This window comes from Diabrotica virgifera, chromosome 3 (assembly GCF_917563875.1).
Source record: "Diabrotica virgifera virgifera chromosome 3, PGI_DIABVI_V3a".
Classification (NCBI taxonomy): domain Eukaryota; kingdom Metazoa; phylum Arthropoda; class Insecta; order Coleoptera; family Chrysomelidae; genus Diabrotica; species Diabrotica virgifera.
In genome coordinates, this window is record NC_065445.1 from 132,866,622 (window position 1) to 132,888,238 (window position 21,617).

At 34.4% G+C, this 21,617-nt stretch overlaps 1 protein-coding gene across 1 annotated transcript in view; it reads left to right on the top strand.

The window, feature by feature from the left end:
• The window catches only part of LOC114342402 (uncharacterized), a 135,185-nt gene that overhangs the window by 78,300 nt on the left and 35,268 nt on the right, over nucleotides 1-21,617 (top strand). The window contains exons 3-5 of the mRNA XM_050645544.1: nucleotides 8,635-8,848; nucleotides 12,250-12,594; nucleotides 15,018-15,287. Of these exons, the coding sequence (XP_050501501.1) occupies nucleotides 8,635-8,848; nucleotides 12,250-12,594; nucleotides 15,018-15,287 (829 nt within the window). The remainder of the gene's footprint in view (nucleotides 1-8,634; nucleotides 8,849-12,249; nucleotides 12,595-15,017; nucleotides 15,288-21,617) is intronic.

A 21,617-nucleotide genomic window follows, 5' to 3' on the forward strand; every position in this document is an offset into this window, starting at 1 on the left:
TTTCGCAATCGGAGCCGTTTTGTCACAAGGCCCATTAGGAAAAGATCTGCCAATCGCTTATGCCTCACGAACATTATGCAGTGCAGAAACCAAATATTCCACAATAGAAAGAGAATTGCTAGCCATAGTATGGGCAGTAAAACATTTCAGACCATATCTTTTCGGTCGCAAGTTTACTCTTATTACTGATCATCGACCTCTTACATGGCTATTTTCAATTAAAGATCCAGGAAGCCGCCTAGCCCGTTGGCGCCTAAAACTTGAGGAATATAATTACAAAATAGAGCACCGTTCAGGAAAAATTAACAGAAACGCAGATGCACTCTCACGAATAAAAATAAACCATTTTAAGGACTGTGCAGACTTTCAATCAAAACTTGCCCTGCACGCATCCAACGAAGATGAAACAGAGATCCAAGAAGACGAAGAAGAAAAAGAGGACACAGAAGAAGGAATAGAAAAGATGTCCGAAGAATTCGAAAAGTTTCTTGAATTATATAGAACAAAATCTATTATCGATTACTCCAAAATAGAAACGTCAAATGCAGAACTGTTAGACAAATCTCACAAGAATATCGTTACCTTTTTCTGGCAGAACAAACTTGAGGAACTGCACGAAAAAATTATGAGTGACATATTCGAAGAAAATATAGAATACAGTAACCGAAGGATCAATATCGTATCTAGTAAAACCGTAAAAGATCGAAAATATTTCATTATCCCATTACCTTTCGATCCACAAAAAGTAATGTCATACTTATTTCTCATACTTTATGCGAACCAAGAACAATTTGACGAATCAAAGACCTATTGCATAGAAAATAATCTCGAACTTCCCATCTTAGAAATATTTTCCTATATATTTGCGGACAAAGAACTTAAATTAAAAATCTGCCAAAATGTAATTAAACAGGCAAGTGAAGACGAAACCCCACAAATCCTAGAACATTACCATTGTGGCAAGAATAACTTGCACAGAGGAATAAACGAAACCGTTAGACGTATAAAAGAAAAATATAATTGGAAGAACTTAGCAAAAGATGTCGAAAAATATATAAAAGCCTGTGAAATTTGCCAAAAGGTTAAAATTTACAGAAAAAATCTAAGTGGACCGTTAGTTATAACAGAAACTCCGAAAACGCCATTTGAAAGAATCAACATAGACATATTTGAATATCCCACTAGAAACTATGCATTAACCATTAGAGATGAACTAACTAAATTTACTCAAGCATACCCTTTAACCGATAAGAAAGCAGTCACCGTAGCGAGTACACTCCTTTTATTTTTCCAACATTACGGAACACCCTTAAGAATACATTGTGACTGTGGTCGAGAATTCGAAAATGCCATAATTAAAGATCTATGCAACCTCTATGAAATAAAATTAACATTTTCTAGTGTAAGTCATCCACAATCCAATGGATCTGTAGAAAGATTCCATGCCACACTATCAGAAATGATCCGAGCAAATAAATCCGAAAATCCCAATGATCACCCATTCGTGATCCTCCCTTATGCAGTGATATGTTACAATAATACAAAAAACAAAACACACGGTTTCACGCCGTACGAACTAGTCTTTGGACACACTGCAGGACGACCACCAGAAACACTATATAATCAAAAAAGCCTAATTAGCAAATACGTTAGAGATCTTAATAACCGTATGGAATACTTTTATAAAGTAGCCAGAGAGAAGACAGAAAGAGCCAAAGAAAAAGCTAAAGTAAGATTTGATGAAAATATTTCATCACAACGCCCTGACTTTAAAATTGGTGACAAGGTATACGTAAAAGAATCCCAAATAAAATCAAAATCTGAAAATTTATTTAATGGACCTTTTCAAATTCAAGAATTATTTACAAATTCTGCCATTATCCTAAATCCCCAAACGAATCAAACTTCTAAAGTAAATTTTGACAGACTAAAACCATACTTTGAATAAATTTCTTCTTTACAGATTCTATGGACTACTTTCAGTCGCCTACTCCCAATTTCACCTCTCTCCCATAAATAATACAGTCGGAATCTTCTATCACGAAGAAGGTACCATTCGAATATCTAATGATAAATGGACATTACTTGTTTACAAGGAATTGCTCCCTATAAAAACTGCTATATCCAACAACGACAAAATTTTAGAAAACTTGCTAGATAAATTTACAAATGCCGATACACCAAGAAAACTTGCATTTCAATCTGAGGTACAAACACATATTAGTTTGATAAGACAAATTTCAAATTCCGTAAATTTAAAATATAGAGAAGTAATTGCCGACACACGAGCCTATAATCCACGCCAAAAACGAGGATTAATCAATGGTATTGGAACCTTATGGAAATCTATTAGTGGAAATTTAGACGCATCAGACGGTGAATATTTCAATCAATGTATAAATAGGATCACTAGAGATGAAAATCAAATAGAAGCACTCTTAAAAAATCAAATCTCTGTTACAACTTCTGTCATAAAATCTTTTAACACCACTATCCAAAGATTACAAATAGACGAACAAACTTTTAACAAAGACCTACACGATATCGAAACTACTCTTATAGACATTGCTGACGACATCTCATTTTACCGTGCACAATTACAAACCTTAAATTTGTGTGAATCGTTAATGGAAAGCTACATATTTTTAGAAAATTATCTCAATGACATTTTGAATGCCATCACTTTTTCTCGATTGCAAATTTTACACAGTTCAATTATTTCTCCCAATGATTTACTAGATTCATTGAAGATTATCTCACAATCTTTACAAAATAATGTATTACCATTGCCCATCTATACCTCAAATATAGCCCAGTATATTGATATAATAAAGCTTCAAGCATATCAACTGGATTCAAAAATTGTATTCGTCCTAGAAATCCCACTAGTCGACCCCGAAATCTATACCTTATACCACTTATATTCGATACCAATATTAGATAATCAAACTGGTCTTTTTCATACACTTTCTACAATACATAAGTATATAGCGCGAGATGATGATTCAATTTCGTATGTATTACCCCGAAACACAGAAGAATGCAAATCAATTAGTCCAAACCAAAAAATGTGCACAGATATTCTTCCCTATCCAATAGACAGCGATACTATCTGTGAAGCCCAGTTATTGAAACCAGTTAGCGTCCTACCAAAAACTTGTCAGATGTCAACGTTTTTAGCACAAGATTACAATGTGCAGGAAATTGACCGAAATTTATGGTTAATAACAGTATCCGATCCATTACCAATTACGATTAAGTGTGCAAGAAAAGACATCAGTACACAGACAATCAGAGTAAACACAATTCTAAGATTACTACCCGAATGTACAGCATTTATTGGAAGTACCAGAGTTCACGCCAGAGATCAAATCGATAATAAATATCCAAATATAACCTACAGAAGCCATCCAGTTAATGTCCCATACAGATGTTGTGACCATTTCGAGGGAAGAAACCACATACCAAATTTGAAACCATTAAAACTCAATAAGATCAATACAGACGATTTAAACATTGCACAACACAAGCTGGACCAATATTCAGAAGAACTCGACCGAATCATGAACCAACCATTCATCGAAGAACATTTGCCTTGGTTCACTATATTGTCTTTATCATTAATTATCATTCTAGTTTTTGCATACATCTTCTGCAAATGTAGACGCAAAAGATTTCCAAGACTTGCCATGAACTATCCGCAGGACTCACCTCCACCTTCACCACATCGCAGCAGTTCCATTAAAGAAAAACTTAAAGGATTAACCTTTAAAAGAAGACCAGACGTAAGCCCAGAAAATGAAGAAATATCAGAAACCCCAATTGAACTTTAAAAGTCGAAGCAAGGCATCGACTTTTCACTAATGAGGGGAGCTGTTATATGTGAAAATAGTCACCTTGAACCACTCAAGGGTTACCGACTCTTTGGTTTCGCAATATCAGTTCCTATTTCATCATCCTTCCAGCAAGCGTTCCCATAGAGATAGCTGACCATGCATGGACGTCAACCTCTGACCAAAGCTGGCCTTTCGTGGGAAATGCCGACACCACAGTTTGTAGGAAGATTATAAATTTAGTACTTTAACATTATTGTATCACTCGTCATTTTAGTTTCTCGCTAGTAACATATTTGCATTATATAATTTTATTTACTTCAATTTATCATAGAACAAAGTATAAGTGTAATTTGTGAAATAAATCTTTTTTAAAAAAGTCAATTAAGAAGTTAGTGATTTAACATGTATGTATATACGTACATATGTATTACAATAAGAAATAAATGTTTGGATTATCCGTGCTTTTCAATTATCCGTGCCAACGTCCGGTCCCGAGGAGCACGGATAATCGGGGTTCTACTGTATTTTTGTTTTTTAAAAAAACTTGTAATATTAAAATTAAGTGAATTACGCTCAAAATATTGTTGGTCCCTTTTATTTTTTGGTAAAAAAATCGCGAAAATCACCCCCTAATTAGCATCACATACACATTTTAACATTACCACTTCACAAGTTACTTTGACTATGTATTATTTATATGCTCTGTAAGTTTCATCGGTTCAAAGTGCTTCGTTTTGAAAAAGCTGTAGTTAAAATGGCTTGAACGAGTAACTAATCACGAGTTAAGGTAAATTTTGAACAGCCATAGCATAACCAATTTTTGTCTAACAAGAAAACAAAAAATCAAAATTATTCAGAAAAGCAAAACGTACATTTTATTACTCTTCTTTTTGGTATTCCTAATTGTTTTTAAGTTAATTCCATAAACAATTACAATTTTTTTCAAAACTGAGCACTTCGAACCGATGAAACATAGATAATATAAACACTACATAAGTAAAGTAATTTGTAAAGCGGTAACGATTAATTTTATTTGAGAAGCTAATTAAGGGATGATTTTCGCCATTTCTTTACCAAAAAATAAAATTGACCAACAATATTTTGAGCGTAACTCACGTACTTTTAATATTACAAGTTTTTTTAAAAAACAAAAATAAACCTTTTTAAAACTTTAAAAAAGTTGTAATGAATTTTCCCCGAAAAGTGCTCCGTTTTTTGGTTATTTCACATTGAAATATTCGATTTGGAATTTGACGAAGAATAAACCTACATTTCATCAGCTGCAACTCTGCTTCTACTGGGTCTGCAGACCATACGCATACACCATTTTTTTCAATTTTTTATAAGCTATATTTTTACTAAGAATATTTTTTTCGCTAAAATACTTACTTTTTGAGTTATCTCCGAAAAACCGTCCAAAAACATTTTTTTTTGTTAAAAATGAGAACACATTCACTCGCAAATAACTCGAAAAGTATTGACTTAGTAAAAAAAAACTCTAGAACAAAAGTTGCTTAATTAGTGCACACCTACATTGGATCCGATTTTCTCCGATCAGATCAGATCCGATCCGATCCGATCCGATCCGACAGGCGGTGCCTACGTGCACACCTACGGCCGCACCTACATTGGATCCGATTTTCTCCGATCAGATCAGATCCGACGTCGGCCGACGTCGGAATAGAAAATAAACCCATAGTATTAAGTGCACACCTACATTGGATCCGATTTTCTCCGATCAGATCAGATCCGATCCGATCCGACAGGCGGTGCCTACATTGGATCCGTCTTTCTCCGATCAGATCAGATCCGATCAGACCGGTTTTCCGGCGAGGGTGCCTACATTGGTTCAGTAATCTTCCGACCACCGACCACCGACAATGAGTTCCGATGAAGATGTGTTAAGGAGATGATGAATTTAATATATTTAAACATGTTAGCTTGCAACCCCCAACTTGCAACCAGTTTGAAACCAGTTTGCAACCAGTTTGCAACCATTTTGCAACCATTTTGCAACCAACTTGCAACCAATTTGCAACTAATTTGCAACCAACTTGCAACCAACTTGCAACCAACTTGCAACCAACTTGCAACTCAACTTGCAACCAATCGGAATGAAACCAAACACTTCTCGATGAGAATAGGAGAAGCTACTCCCGACGTCGGCCGATATCGGATCTGATCTGATCTGATCGGATCGGAGAAAAACGGATCCAATGTAGGCACTCCCATTTAATACTATGGGTTTATTTTTTATTCCGACGTCGGCCGACGTCGGATCTGATCTGATCTGATCGGATCGGAGAAAAACGGATCCAATGTAGGCACCCCCATTTAGTACTATGGGTTTATTTTCTATTCCGACGTCGGCCGACGTCGGATCTGATCTGATCGGAGAAAATCGGATCCAATGTAGGTGCGGCCTAAATGGGGGTGCCTACATTGGAGCCGTTTTTCTCCGATCCGATCAGATCAGATCAGATCCGACGTCGGCCGACGTCGGAATAAAAAATAAACCCATAGTATTAAATGGGAGTGCCTACATTGGATCCGTTTTTCTCCGATCCGATCAGATCAGATCAGATCCGATATCGGCCGACGTCGGGAGTAGCTTCTCCTATTCTCATCGAGAAGTGTTTGGTTTCATTCCGATTGGTTGCAAGTTGAGTTGCAATTTTAGTTGCAAGTTGGTTGCAAATTGGTTGCAAGTTGGTTGCAAAATGGTTGCAAACTGGTTGAAAACTGGTTGCAAACTGGTTGCAAACTGGTTGCAAACTGGTTGCAAGTTGGTTGCAAGTTGGGGGTTGCAAGCTAACATGTTTAAATATATTTAATGTCATCATCTCCTTAACACATCTTCATCGGAACTCATTGTCGGTGGTCGGTGGTCGGAAGATTACTGAACCAATGTAGGCACCCTCGCCGGAAAACCTGTCTGATCGGATCTGATCTGATCGGAGAAAGACGGATCCAATGTAGGCACCGCCTGTCGGATCGGATCGGATCTGATCTGATCTGATCTGATCGGAGAAAATCGGATCCAATGTAGGTGTGCACTACATTGGATCCGATTTTCTCCGATCAGATCAGATCAGATCCGATCCGATCCGACAGGCGGTGCCTACATTGGATCCGTCTTTCTCCGATCAGATCAGATCCGATCAGACCGGTTTTCCGGCGAGGGTGCCTACATTGGTTAGGTAATCTTCCGACCACCGACAATGAGTTCCGATGAAGATGTGTTAAGGAGATGATGAATTTAATATATTTAAACATGTTAGCTTGCAACCCCCAACTTGCAACCAGTTTGAAACCAGTTTGAAACCAGTTTGCAACCATTTTGCAACCAACTTGCAACCAATTTGCAACTAATTTGCAACCAACTTGCAACTCAACTTGCAACCAATCGGAATGAAACCAAACACTTCTCGATGAGAATAGGAGAAGCTACTCCCGACGTCGGCCGATATCGGATCTGATCTGATCTGATCGGATCGGAGAAAAACGGATCCAATGTAGGCACTCCCATTTAATACTATGGGTTTATTTTTTATTCCGACGTCGGCCGACGTCGGATCTGATCTGATCTGATCGGATCGGAGAAAAACGGATCCAATGTAGGCACCCCCATTTAATACTATGGGTTTATTTTCTATTCCGACGTCGGCCGACGTCGGATCTGATCTGATCGGAGAAAATCGGATCCAATGTAGGTGCGGCCTACCCGTCTTTCTCCGATCAGATCAGATCCGATCAGACCGGTTTTCCGGCGAGGGTGCCTACATTGGTTCAGTAATCTTCCGACCACCGACCACCGACAATGAGTTCCGATGAAGATGTGTTAAGGAGATGATGAATTTAATATATTTAAACATGTTAGCTTGCAACCCCCAACTTGCAACCAGTTTGAAACCAGTTTTCAACCAGTTTGCAACTAGTTTGCAACCAGTTTGCAACTAGTTTGCAACCAACTTGCAACCAATTTGCAACCAACTTGCAACCAATTTGCAACTAATTTGCAACCAACTTGCAACTAAAATTGCAACTCAACTTGCAACCAATCGGAATGAAACCAAACACTTCTCGATGAGAATAGGAGAAGCTACTCCCGACGTCGGCCGATATCGGATCTGATCTGATCTGATCGGATCGGAGAAAAACGGATCCAATGTAGGCACTCCCATTTAATACTATGGGTTTATTTTTTATTCCGACGTCGGCCGACGTCGGATCTGATCTGATCTGATCGGATCGGAGAAAAACGGATCCAATGTAGGCACCCCCATTTAATACTATGGGTTTATTTTCTATTCCGACGTCGGCCGACGTCGGATCTGATCTGATCGGAGAAAATCGGATCCAATGTAGGTGCGGCCTTGTCATTATATTCAATTCCGGACTTATTTTGAACGTATTTTTTTCACCCCCAAAAAAAAAAATTCACTCCGTATTTTCCAATTTTTGTAAAATGGAGGGGATGTAGAATTGTAAACTTTTTCTTAATAATGATAGACAATTTCAACTACCTATTCCCAAATTTTCATCCTTCCTTTATTTTTTTTGGAGGTTTTTGTAAAATTTTGCGTTCCCTTATCGGGTTATATAGTTTTCGACACGAAGTTAATAATCTTCTTACATTATTTTTGGGCACCTGAATTATGAATGTATGATTTACAAACTTTTTGCTTCCAAAAATTATTTTTACTTCTATGTTGAAAAAACTTATCAAACTTATAACCAATATCCAAATAAAAATGTACTCATCTAATGATATACTAATATGGTACAATTTTAAAAGGTTATAGAAAAATACACCAACCTAGTAAATCCAGTTCTGAAAAGTCTTAAAAAAGATGGCGATAAATTTCCAAAATCTCCGAACTTAAAGAGCAAACAAGAAGAAGCGGGAAGTTCATCTGGGTCATCAACTATTTCAAATAAAGCATCTAAGGATGATTCCGGAAACTCTGAAGATGCCGCTGGGTCCAGCATTGAGGTGAAATCTACCAAAGGTTTGTCTTAATTACGAATTTTAGCTATCTCTCAGTTTTAAAATAAACTATTCCCTAGCTGGTCATAATTATTAAATAATTATTTGTTGAGATATCATAAATGGACAGCAATATAAAAAACTAAAACAATTTGTGGCCTGTTTGCTCAAAATGAAATATACAGGGTGAGTGGGGAGGAACGCGCCAAACTTTAAGACTGTATAATATACGTAAAAATAATAAAAAATAACTCATATCGTCGGCTTACTGCCAAAACCAACCAACTCCATTTTTAAAAGTTTTGAGAAATGATTTAATAATTGAAAAGTATGACAAAAATATTTTTCAGTTATTAAATAATTTTTTTAAATTCAGTCGATTTTCAATTTCAAATTAAAGTTTAAAAGGTAGATTTCCCAAAACTTTTAAAATGGAGTTGGTTGATTTTGGCAGTAAGCCGACGATATGTTGTTATTCGATTTTCATTTGTTTCCGAGATACAGTGTGTTAAAATTTTTATTACAAACTGACGATTTATTTATTGCTCTAAAACCGGTTGAGGTGTGCAAATGAAATGTGATGGGTTTTAAGACATAGTTATTGGGCATGTTTTGACACACAAATAAGAATTTTATATTCACCATTGGCACGCGTACGGGTAATAGTCTGAAATTTTTTAAAAATAAAAATGGTACGCCACTGAAATATTTCAAATTACAAATCTTTCTTGAATTCCTCGTTCAATTTGTGACAAAAAATCTATCTTCCCTTTTTTTAATGCGACGCTTAGTTTTCATGAAAAAAATAAAACATCTTAACGCTTACAAAGTTTTCGACGAAGTTTCTGTATGAATGTGTAGAAAGTTATTTCGAATACTTTGTAAGCGTTAAGCTATTTTATTTTTTGCATGAAAACCAAGCGTCCTATGAACAAACATGAAGATATATGGTTTGTCAGAAATTGAACAGGGAATTCAAAAATAATTTTTAATTTGAAATATCTGTGGCATACTATTTTTTTTCTTTAAAAAATTTCAGACTCTTATCCGTACGCGCGCCAATGGTGAATATAAAATTCTTAATTGTGTCAAAATATGCGCAATAACTATGTCTTAAAACCCACCAAATTTCATTTGCACACCTCAACCGGTTTTAGAGCAATAGATAAATCGTCAGTTTGTAAGAAAAATTTTAACACCCGATATCTCGGAAACAAATGAAAATCGAATAACAACATATGAGTTATTTTTGATTATTTTTACGTTATTATACAGCCTTAAAGTTTGGCGCGTTCCTCCCCACTCACCCTGTATATGTTGTTATAGACACTATTGTAACACTTTTAATCTGATTAAATGTTACATGTATAATAATAGGTATCTGTTATAATTATTTATATTCATCATCATTTTGGCTTTACAAACCCTGTGTGGGTCCTAGCTAAGTAGTGATGGGCAGAATTAAATACTTCCAAGAATCAACAGCTCAGTTCTCTAAAACTTCTAAGAATTCAGAACTCTTTGGTGAATGGAAATCCTACTTATTTTAAAATTGATTTAAAATAAATTGCCTTTTATATTCATCAATTCTTAAGAGCCAACAGTAGCGCGTCATCAATATAACTTCTGCGAAACTTTGGCAACAGTGCGTCGGGATCATTTGACATTATATTGTGTCATGTATTGAATACTGTGACATAGGCGCGCTAAATGGAAGTAATAGAAAACAATTTTATTATAAGTTTGTAAATAAATATTTATAAATATAAACCAAAATATGTAGATTAAAATTTTATTAAAAGCGTGTATTTTAGTTTTTTTTTATTTAAATTTAAAATTTAAACTATTGATAATATTGCTAGACTAAAAAATCCTCCTAAAACATAATATTATACTCGCATTAGAATTCGAAATATTTTTACGTAAAATATACTTACCTGTAAGTAAAACTCGCAATTAACAATAATCTGTTTGTTCAAATAGTCCAACAACTTTCTATTACACAAAATTGTAGGGAATTCTTAAAGTAATACACTACTGCACTGAACAGATATCGATACAGAGAAATCTGACGCAGGTTTGTCAAAATGACAGTGACAATTTTTCTATATGTTGTCTAATCAGTTATTTAGTTATAATATGTTCGATTTCTTGTTAGAGATAAAAAATTTTAGTAGTTCCAATATGACACAAAATCTAAGCATGGGATAAAAAGTTTATTTGAAGAAAGTGTATTTTTTGTTCTTCTAGCGATTTCTGGTTCTTTCTGGCATTTGATGCATCAAAAGCCAAAAATACTTTGATCCAGTATTTAGCGAGTTTGGAAGGTATTGTGTAAAATTTGTACGGTCTCTAAATGGAAACAATTGTTAGTCAGTGGTTACGCATTGGGATGGTTTGGAGCCTTGTTGCAAATTTTTATTCAGCATTCATATATCTCTTATGAGTGCAGCTTTATCGTTTTTTATTGCGTTCTTCGCGAGTATTTTCGTTGTCAAATCTTAAAGGTCTTGAAATCTTAGAATGGTCTTGAAAGGATTACAAGACATTGCAGCGTGTATTAGTGACAGATACTCCATAATCCACACCTCACTTAAGTTTTCTTTGTTATTTCTATGTAAACCTCTTTTGCCGCCATTTCGGTAAACTAGATGTATAATCACTATTATTCATGATAATTTTTAGGTATACACGTATTGACAAACACCAAACAACTAAATGGGGATGAGATAATATATGTTTCCAATTGAAATACAATACAATGCTACGCTTCCTAGAATTTGTTTACGACCACTATTTTCAAGATTAGTGTTGTAGTAATTTCAATAATTTACGATAGATAGGAGCGGTCACGTCATAGCGGCTTCTAATCTTTGTTTATAAATCCCTACAAGAACAAATTACCGAATATTATTATTTATTTATTACAATATTCAACAATTTTTTACCAGTTATACTAGTAATAAATAATATCTTAAAATTAACATATATTTCCCTTCCCATTAACGATTTTTTAAGAAAATATATAACAGGTACAATTGTACCTATGCCGTCTGTTAACGGTGTAAAATTATGCCGCTTGACAAAGGTTAAACACTTATTGACTTACACCGATTGGCTTCTGAGGCATCGATGTGATAGAGCAGGAGGTACTGGGTTTTTTCTGTGATAGTGGGAAGACTTTTGGGTTTTCTTATGCAGTTTTTGGTTTAAAATTTTGTTAATTATTTGTTTTGTTGTACCCATTGTTAACTGTTATTTGTTTAATGATGTTCAATTATATCTTAAAATTATTTTTTGGCATGGGATTTTCATATCTCATAGCCACTTAATTTAATCATTCTATTTAAATGACCGATTACACTGATTCTAAATTTAACAGAATAACTTTGTTTACAATTAATTCGTCTTTCTTGTATTTAGAATCTTCATCAAGTCCAGAAAAGAACGGGTCAATTCCAGAGATTAAGGTTACTTCATCAGAAAGTCCAGAATCAAAGGACGCACCTCAGGAATCTCAGGTGACACAGAACGGAGAGGCATCGGAAGACGTGAAAACGGATGTTACCAGTTCAACTCCACAAGAAAATGGGGATGTCAGTAATAAAGGTAAAGGAAAAGCCCCGATACCGAAATCTCCCCAAAAACCTGCTGTGACTAGGCCTAAAAGAAATGCTAAACAGTTATATAAGAAGCTTTTGGACTTCAAACCGGAGGAAGAAAGCGATAGTGAAGATGAAGATGATACCACATTTGAAGGTCCAAATGGTAAGATGATTGGGTAACTGTTTTTATGGCGCTTTCGTTGTTTGATTGGCAATCTTCATGACTTACCAGTTCTAAACAACTATGAACCATATCTCCTGACTAGGTTACGTGAGATTGCATTAAAATATCTAGGATCGTGTAAGAACAAAACACTAAAATTATATGTTACAACTATGATTTCATCATGGACGTTTGTCGATCTAATCCCAATTAATATTAGAAAAGAGATTATCAAATAATCTTTGTATTTAATTTTTATTGATATTTTAAGAATTTTCGAGATTTTTTGGCTCATAAATAGGAAGCCTTTAATCAAGTGAAAAGCAGTAAAGTGGTCTAGAATACATATTGAATAGAAAATATGCTTTATTGAATAGAAAATATATTATCCGATGTATAAGAAAAAGATCATGTCATGCTGTATGAACAAATTTGGAGGATTTGGATTAGAATTTAAATATGTCAAATCGACTGGACAACTATACTAAACACACAGGTCAAACTCAATTTGGTTTTAAGAATGGTTTCGGAACAAGAGAAGCACTTTTTTAAATATGTATGCTAGTTGAAAGATGTAGAGATGTCGATTCTGATGTATACTTTTGTTTTATAGCTTTCAGAAATCTTTTGACATGGTAGAACATGATAGAGTAATAGATATTTTAAGGTCATGTAATATTGACGATAAAGACTTAAGGATTATTTCAAACCTCTACCAAGAACAAATGGCTAAAATCAGAATTAAAAGCGAAACATCTGGAAAAATCAATATCGAGAAGAGAGTAAGGCAGGGATATGTCCTGTCACCTTTGCCGTTCAACGTTTACTCTGAGAAGATATTTAAGAAAGCTTTGGAAGGAACTTCGGATGGTATAATTATAAAGGGGCAATGGATAAATAATCTGCGATACGCTGATGACACGGTCATTCTGGCAGATAATGCTGAAGCACTGCAACGCCTAATGGAGCGTGTAACGACCGCCTGTAGAGAATTTGGAATGAAGAACACAAAGAAAACAAAAACGATGGTCATCAGCAAGCACCAAAACAGAAGGATGAAGGTCAATGTCGACGGAACAGATCTGGAAAGAGTAACAAGGATAACGTACCTTGGAAGTAACCTTGATGAAACTCAGGACCACTCACTGGAGATAGAACACATCTGGAAAAGGCACATACAGTGTTTTACAAAATGCAAAAAAGTCTATGCAGCCGCCAGCTGGATATCTCATTGAGAACTGGAATACTTAAGTGATATGTTTTCTCCACCTTGTTCTATGCTGTTGAAGCCTGGACAATGGCAGAAGCCACACAAAAAAGAATCCATGCATGCGAACTTTGGTGCTACCGTAAAATGCTCAGAATATTCTACATGTGCCATAAGACAAATGCGGAAGTTTTGCGGAGGATGAATAAGGAAAGAGAGCTTATGCTTATAATAAAAGAAGGGATAACACGACATTTTGGCCACATCGTAAGAAATCAGAAATATGAACTGCTCCAATTTATAATCGAAGGCAAAATTAATAGCAAAAGGGGACCAGGAAGAAGACGCAACTCTTGGCTTAAAAACCTACGACAATGGACGAATATGACCTCCATAGAACTATTCAGGGTGGCTTCAAATCATATTAAATGGGCAAATGTAATGGCCAACGTCCTTAAGGATACAGCACCGTAAGAAGACTATACAACAATGCAACAGTATGTTGTCAGGTTTGATCAAACCTATTATATACAATTGAAGGTTTACGTACATTTGTTGCAAAGCAGAAATCTTGCTGATTAAGAAGTTACTTAGCAATTTTTTGGCCTATCACGTCCTAACACCCTCCTGGTTCATCCCGGAATGTATCATCATTAAATGAACTTTCATGAAGTTTTTTATCTAATGAGAAATAATAATATAATAATAATCTATACAGGGTCAGTTTCACCAACAACAAATAAATCTGTGAATAGTTATTCGCTGAATAAAATGTAGTCGATTATATTTTATTGTGTTTCAATACAATTTTGATAATATAAAGTTAAACTGACGAGTTTTCTTTGTTATATATACTTAAAACGAGAATAACTATTCAATTTATTTGAAGAGTAAATGTTTATTTCATAAATAAATAAAATAAGTCTTATTTGACGTTTGTGTGAGTTTTATTGGTCGAATAACTTGATTCATCGAATAAACTACTATTCGTCATTGGTGAAACCGTCTTTCTCATCTCATTTCCAATATTTTGCTGCGAATTTCATACATTACACTGTTTCTACATATTTTATTCTTTAATTTATGTAATATTTTTTATTAATTATCGTCATATACTCTAGATGTCGTCTAAACGTATCTTAATCATTATTCTATTACTATCAAGTATTATTGTCTGAAAAATTCTCATATTAATGTGTCTCTAATCCTATTATAGAGGATTCGTCAGAGGATGAAGACGGCGTTAACGTTTCAGTAGAAGGAGAAGCTTCTGATGAAGAGGGTGAAGAATCGGGCGAAGAAGAAGAAAGTGAGGAAGATGATGAAACAGATGAAATAGATAATGCAGAAGATTTGGAATTCGCAAGAAATATGAAAGATGAGCCAGGATCTGATAGTGGATGTACTGCAGTAGTAGCACTCTTGCAAGGAAATGAATTGTATGTTGCTAACGCAGGTGATTCCAGATGTATTGTGTGTAGAGACGGTAAGTCAGTGATGAAAGTGCGGTTTGTTCTTCATAAGTTTACTTCAATATTTTTTTACATACTTCGGTTCTATACAGGGTGGTGAATTGGAAAACGGGCCATAGGAAACTCAATGTAAAATTCTAAACTGTTGAATTCCTGCTTCCCTAATTATTCTACATCAAAAGACATGAGAAACTATTTGCAGAGGATTGAAATCTTTATATTGAAAACAATTGTTAAAATTGTTTTACGAATTAAACACATTCCAAAATTTTGTAAAATATAATAAATTTTAACAATTTGCCAAATTTAGGCCACACACAGTGCAAGAATGTGTATAAGGTTGCCTTCGGTCACAATGAAATTATTATATTAACAATATTTTGAACTATCAGTATTTTTATTTTATCGTTTTTATTGTTTAAAAAACAATCAAGTCGAAAAGATGTCCTCAGTTGATTAGAAAGTAGTAATAATAAAGATGTTTTATTTAGTCAATAGTTTGCGTACTGTCAGAAATAGTAACGTGTGGCCTTACTTTTACGCACTTACTTAGGTATGGCAAATTTATTCTATTTTTCAAAATTTTGGAATCTGTTTAAATCGTAGAACAATTTTAACTTTTGTTTTTAATACAGATTTTAATCCTCTACAAATAGTTTCTCATGACTTTTGATATAAAATAATTAGGGAAGCAGGAATTCAACAATTTAGAATTTTACATTGAGTTTCCTATGGCCCGTTTTTCAATTCACCACCCGGTATACAGTATAGTACTTCCACTCGTAACTTTTCCCGTGCACGAAATTATTCAAGAACTACTTTTTATACTAGGTCTGTTTTTAACTCGCAGAAACTAGTATCGTAAAATTAAGCCGCTTTTCCATAGAAATCACAATAAGTTAACAATATCGAATGTCTTTGATAGCTTATGAATTTTTACGTTAATAATAATTTTCAATGACTGACAGTTTTTTGATTTATTTGCTTTTATTGATTATTTGGTTTTATAAATCAATAAAGTTTTATTTATTTATCAATAAAGTTTATTTGGCTTTATATTAAAAAATATATAATATTTCAGTTAAATAAAGGAAGAGTTGCAATACTGACTTTTGGGTCCTAAGACAAAGACGAGTCTTGGTAATATCGTAGTGTTGATAACTCAGTTTGAAAAATTTGAATTTGTATCACTGTTTCCCCAAAGGTTTACTATATGTTAAAAATATTATTTGTTTTTTTATATAATTCACTTGATAGTTTTGTATTTCTCAACCTTGGTTAATATTAAATCTTCTTAACAATAGTAACTTTGTTATTAACTATTTATATGGGAAATAAGCCACAATTAAATTGAAAAAATAATTTTATTATTTATCCAAATAAAATTATTTTTTCAGTTTAATTGTGGCTTATTTCCCATATAAATAGTTAATCATAAAAATGCCACAAGGAAATAGCTTCAGAACAACATTAAGTAACTTTGTTGTTGTGACTTTTTTTAATTTATTTATTACCGTTCTTTGTAATGTTTGGTACAAAAACAATTGTAAGCCCAAAAGTAACCTTTATTTGTCTACATACTAAACACGACTGGTTGATTATTTTACCTGTGTAATTAACTAAAATAGAATCCAATAAATACACAGGAGCATCGTGAGTGGGGCTTATAATTACATATGGCCAATACATCTTTATATGTACAATACAATCTTTATATTCGTACTAGCGTTCAAGCTGTTTAATGTGAGTCCATCAATCTCCCCAATAGTGAAAAAAGACTAAGCACTTCAATAAATTAAATTTATAAAATATGTTCACGGAATAATAACCATTCCCCAATTATTACCACTGACACTCTGACAGTACATATTAATACTACACATCGACATACGTTTCACTTTATTTTTTGATTCAACTTGTTTGAAAATTGTAACGGGTAGTTCTTTCAAGACGACAGACTCAGTAAAACACAGGTTAAAAATAAAGTAAATATATTTAAGATAATTATATACAGTTTAAAACAAATAAAATAAAATACAATTCCATCTTCGGCAAAGGAAAAACAATATTAAACTTTATTACAGTCATCCGATCATAATAGCAACATTAAAATAATACGATAAACAATATATACAATAACAATCTCGCTACGTTAAATCAACGTAGCCTGGAGACCCCGCATTCCACTGCAATGCAGTCACCAGTTCGTCGCTACTACCGCCTATTGCGATAACGACCATGGCAAGACTCCACGTCACTACTGTGGCGTCCGCCAAGGCATTGTTCCACCGCACATACGGTGCATCTTTTGCCCATCGAGCTTATTGCTAGTTCAACTCGCTAGCAGCAGCTGTCGAGCCATGGCTAGTTCAACACGCTAACCACGACTGATTTTCAGATTTTCTCATTCTCCTAGCTCGCCTTAAATATGCTCTCGATGCCCTCTCCTTCTGTTTCCCCCAGCGGTGCTATGCGCCAACGCTGACACTCCTCCAGTCGTCTCTGGTAGAGCAGCTCATCGCTTGGCGAGGTATCATATCGTTACAAAATGAATCGTGACGCATGGGAAAAGTTAGAGTGGAAGAACAATATAAAACCAATATAGCTCCGTTGTTTCTTTTAGAAGACATTGAACGTTTTATATTAATTCCAAATAAGGCCAATTCTGGACTGGTTTTGGAGAACCTGACGTTTTAAAATTCATTAAGGTAGCACGCCTTAGATGGATAGGGCATGTAATCAGGCGAGAGGAAGATGCCATAGTCAGAAAAGACAACGAGCAAGGGGAAGACCAAGACTTAGGTACCAACACAACTTAGAGAATGATTTAAAATCTATTGGAAATTAGAGCATTGAGAAGAGTTGCCAGAGACAGGGCGAATGGAGGATTGTTCTTAAGAAGGTTTTGGCTCATAAAGAGCTGTAACGCCATTGATGATGATGATGGAGTTTAATTCTGGACACAGATTTTGACGAACACTGTTTATTAATTACACAACCATTTGTTTTACCACACAGATTTATTTAAATACTGTATAATATAGTGGTTCCATTTTATCTTTGCCAAACGTCATGATTTACTTTCAAACAAATTAAATCAAAACTTTAAGTGAAACATACGTCAATGTGTAATATCATTGATACATAAGTCAATGTAAAGGGAACATCCATAAACTACATCGTAAAAATTTTGGAGTTTTTAATACCCTCCCCCCTTCCGCCGTGACCCCCTTTTTAGTGATTTTTTTAAAAATTCCATGTAATTTCTGGATTTTTTAAAGTTAGCTCTCAAAGTTATTTATGAATGTATCCAAATCAGTATTACTATGTAGCTCATTCATATCCGCGTACTTTTTTCTCTCAATTCATTGTACAACTAATTATAAGAGTTGATTATAACTATAATTATTATTATGAGTTATTATTGATAACCCGCATAAGAAAAAAAAGTTGATTAATAGCAAGCTGAAAATTTGTTAATAGCTTAACGGTTTCTAGTCGGACAAACTTTGATATATGGGAACACTGGAACAGGGGAAGTTTTAATGGTGGAACAGGTTAAAAATTTGGAACGTCAGACTACGAAAACGTCAGATGTATTTTGTCGGACAGAACTTCCAATTGATTTGTTGCCCTTTCATTAAACTCTCATGCAAAAATCAGACTGGCATCACCAACGGGGCATTTTAATGAGTGGAACACGAAGAACATGTCAAATGACAGGAATCATGTTGGTTAGTAATAGCAGTCCGATTTTTGCATGAAAGTTTAATGAAAGGATAACAAATCAATTGGAAGTTCTGTCGGACAAAATACATCTGACGTTTTCGTAGTCTGACCTTCCAAATTTTTAACCTGTTCCACAATTAAAACTTCCCCTGTTCCAGTGTTCCAATATATCAAAGTTTGTCCGACTAGACACCCTAGCTATTAACAAATTTTCAGCTTGCTATTAATCAACTTTTTTTTTGGTACGCGGGATCCAGACCTATTAGCTTTATTGGGACAAAAGACAACACTTTTATCGGAGTTCCTATGCCTTCTTAACTGCATCATATAAATCTTGATACTTATTTTGTTTTGATTTCAATGCCATTTCTTTTATTAAGTATAAATACAATATACTAACTAAATAGAGTAGAATATTTTATTTCTATTCATTCTTGTAGAATTGTTTCACACAGAGTATTCAGTAAATAAATGAACAGTTTAATATTTACGTATTTTTTATGAGAAAATTTAATATTTAATAAAAATGTATACCATTCGTCCTTCGTCTTCGTCTAGTTTAATATTTATTGCTTCCAGACTTTGTTCTGTATAGAAGCGTCTGTTTAAAGACATAGAACAATGTTTTATTGTTTGTTATTCTGTACAAAACTGCTTGACTGCTAGCAATTATATTAAGGCTGTGAGTAATAAAATCGAAATGAAAAGTATGCGATAAAAGTAATAAACTAATTATTTTTAATTCTAAAATAGGGTATATTTTTTATATTCGTGAACATCAAACGACGTCGGATGTGCACTCATGGCCCCCTCCCCCTTGTCGTATACCGTCGTAATAAGCAAAGTTCCCCTCCCCCTTTTCAACGACGTAGTTTATGAATGTTCCCTAATAATTAGGAAATGGCTATTATCACGGTGGACATATTTTATTGAAGTGTTTAATCTTTTTTCATCATTGAGGAGATTGATGGACTCAACATTTAACAGCTTGAACATCATACCGACTATTACTAGTATAAAGATAAATATACGGAACTAAATACATTAAAAAGACCAAAAAGTTAAACACTAATCTCGAAAATAAACAAATAAGTTTCCGTTCTACAGAACTATAGCCACACTACTATAGTATAATGACAATTTGTAGGTTAAAAAATATCACATTTGCGTAAAAATATAAATAGGTAATAGAATAGAAACTTACCGGAAGTAATCAAATTAAGAGAGCAACGGTTACTTGTTCTAACAATTATGATTGAAAATTAAAATGACCTACACAAAGACTAATAAATACAACAAATGCGCTAATGTCACTCACTGTCACTGATAATGATATACGTCAAAATTCATAGTAAACAATAGTGATGTAACGAATGTCATTTTCTGAAGATTCACGAATACAAATGCGAATATCTGCTCTGGCATTTGTGAATGCGAATTTCTAATGAGATATTTGATATTTAGCAATCTAAATCTTAACCTTTATTACATAATACCAAATAATAAAATAAAGTAAAGGCTGATAATGTGATTGAACGAGGTTAAGTTACCTTTCTTAATAAAAAAAGATGAGAAATGAATAGATTTTGATTTTATTAACCTATATCTCCAAATTATTTTTTTCTGATATTCATATTTGCAAAACATTCGCACAGATTTCGTGAATGCGAATATTCAAAAATATGCGAATACAAATATTCGTTAGATCACTAGTAAACAAGGTATCAAAGGCATGCCGTATTGTTTATCCTTGTTTAACTTATTGTGGTTTCTATGGACTGCAGTTTAATTTTGCGATACTAGTTTCTGTGGGTAAAAAAGAGACCTATTATAAAAAATACATACATACATAATCTATTGCCTTTTATAAAAATAGGTGTCGAGGTTTCTTCTTTTATATGCTACTTTATGCAAATTTAGGCCACTTCTTCCTATCTGCTGCTAAAACTTTTGCTTCTTGCCACGATGTTCCTTTTTTCTTGAGTATTTTTTTAAGCCAATTACGTGTCAGGATGTCTGAGGGATGTCATCTGGAGAAACAAAGATATGAGGCTGGAAGGGAAAGTAAGCATATACAAATCATGTGTAAGACTGATCATGACGTATGCGATAAAAACAAGATGTGACACTGCAGAAACCAAGAGGATACTGAGAACATCAGAAATGAGAACTTTGAGGTCAATAACTGGGAAAACACAGAGACAGAATACCGAACGACAGAATAAGAGATCTCTGTAACATACAAGATATAGTACGGTGGGGAAGACAGAGATGATGAGAGTGGAATCAGCATGTGACGAGAATGGACAACGAGAGAATAGCCCGTATAGCCAGGGATTCGAAGCCAACAGGCAAGAGACCAATAGGAAGGCCCTTAAGGTGGCGAGATAGCTGGCAGTCAACATCACAGCTACGAATACAAGCTCAGAATCGGTAAGGAACAGGTCAAGAGGCCTATTATAAGAAGAAGAAGAAGAAGTATTTTTTTCAAGCTTTTCCTTGGTTTGCCCCTCGTGCTCTTACCCACTGCTTTGGCCTCCCATGCCATTTTCACTTGTCTGTCACCACTCATTCTTATCATGTGTCCAGCCCATTTTAACTTCTTTTCTTCAACC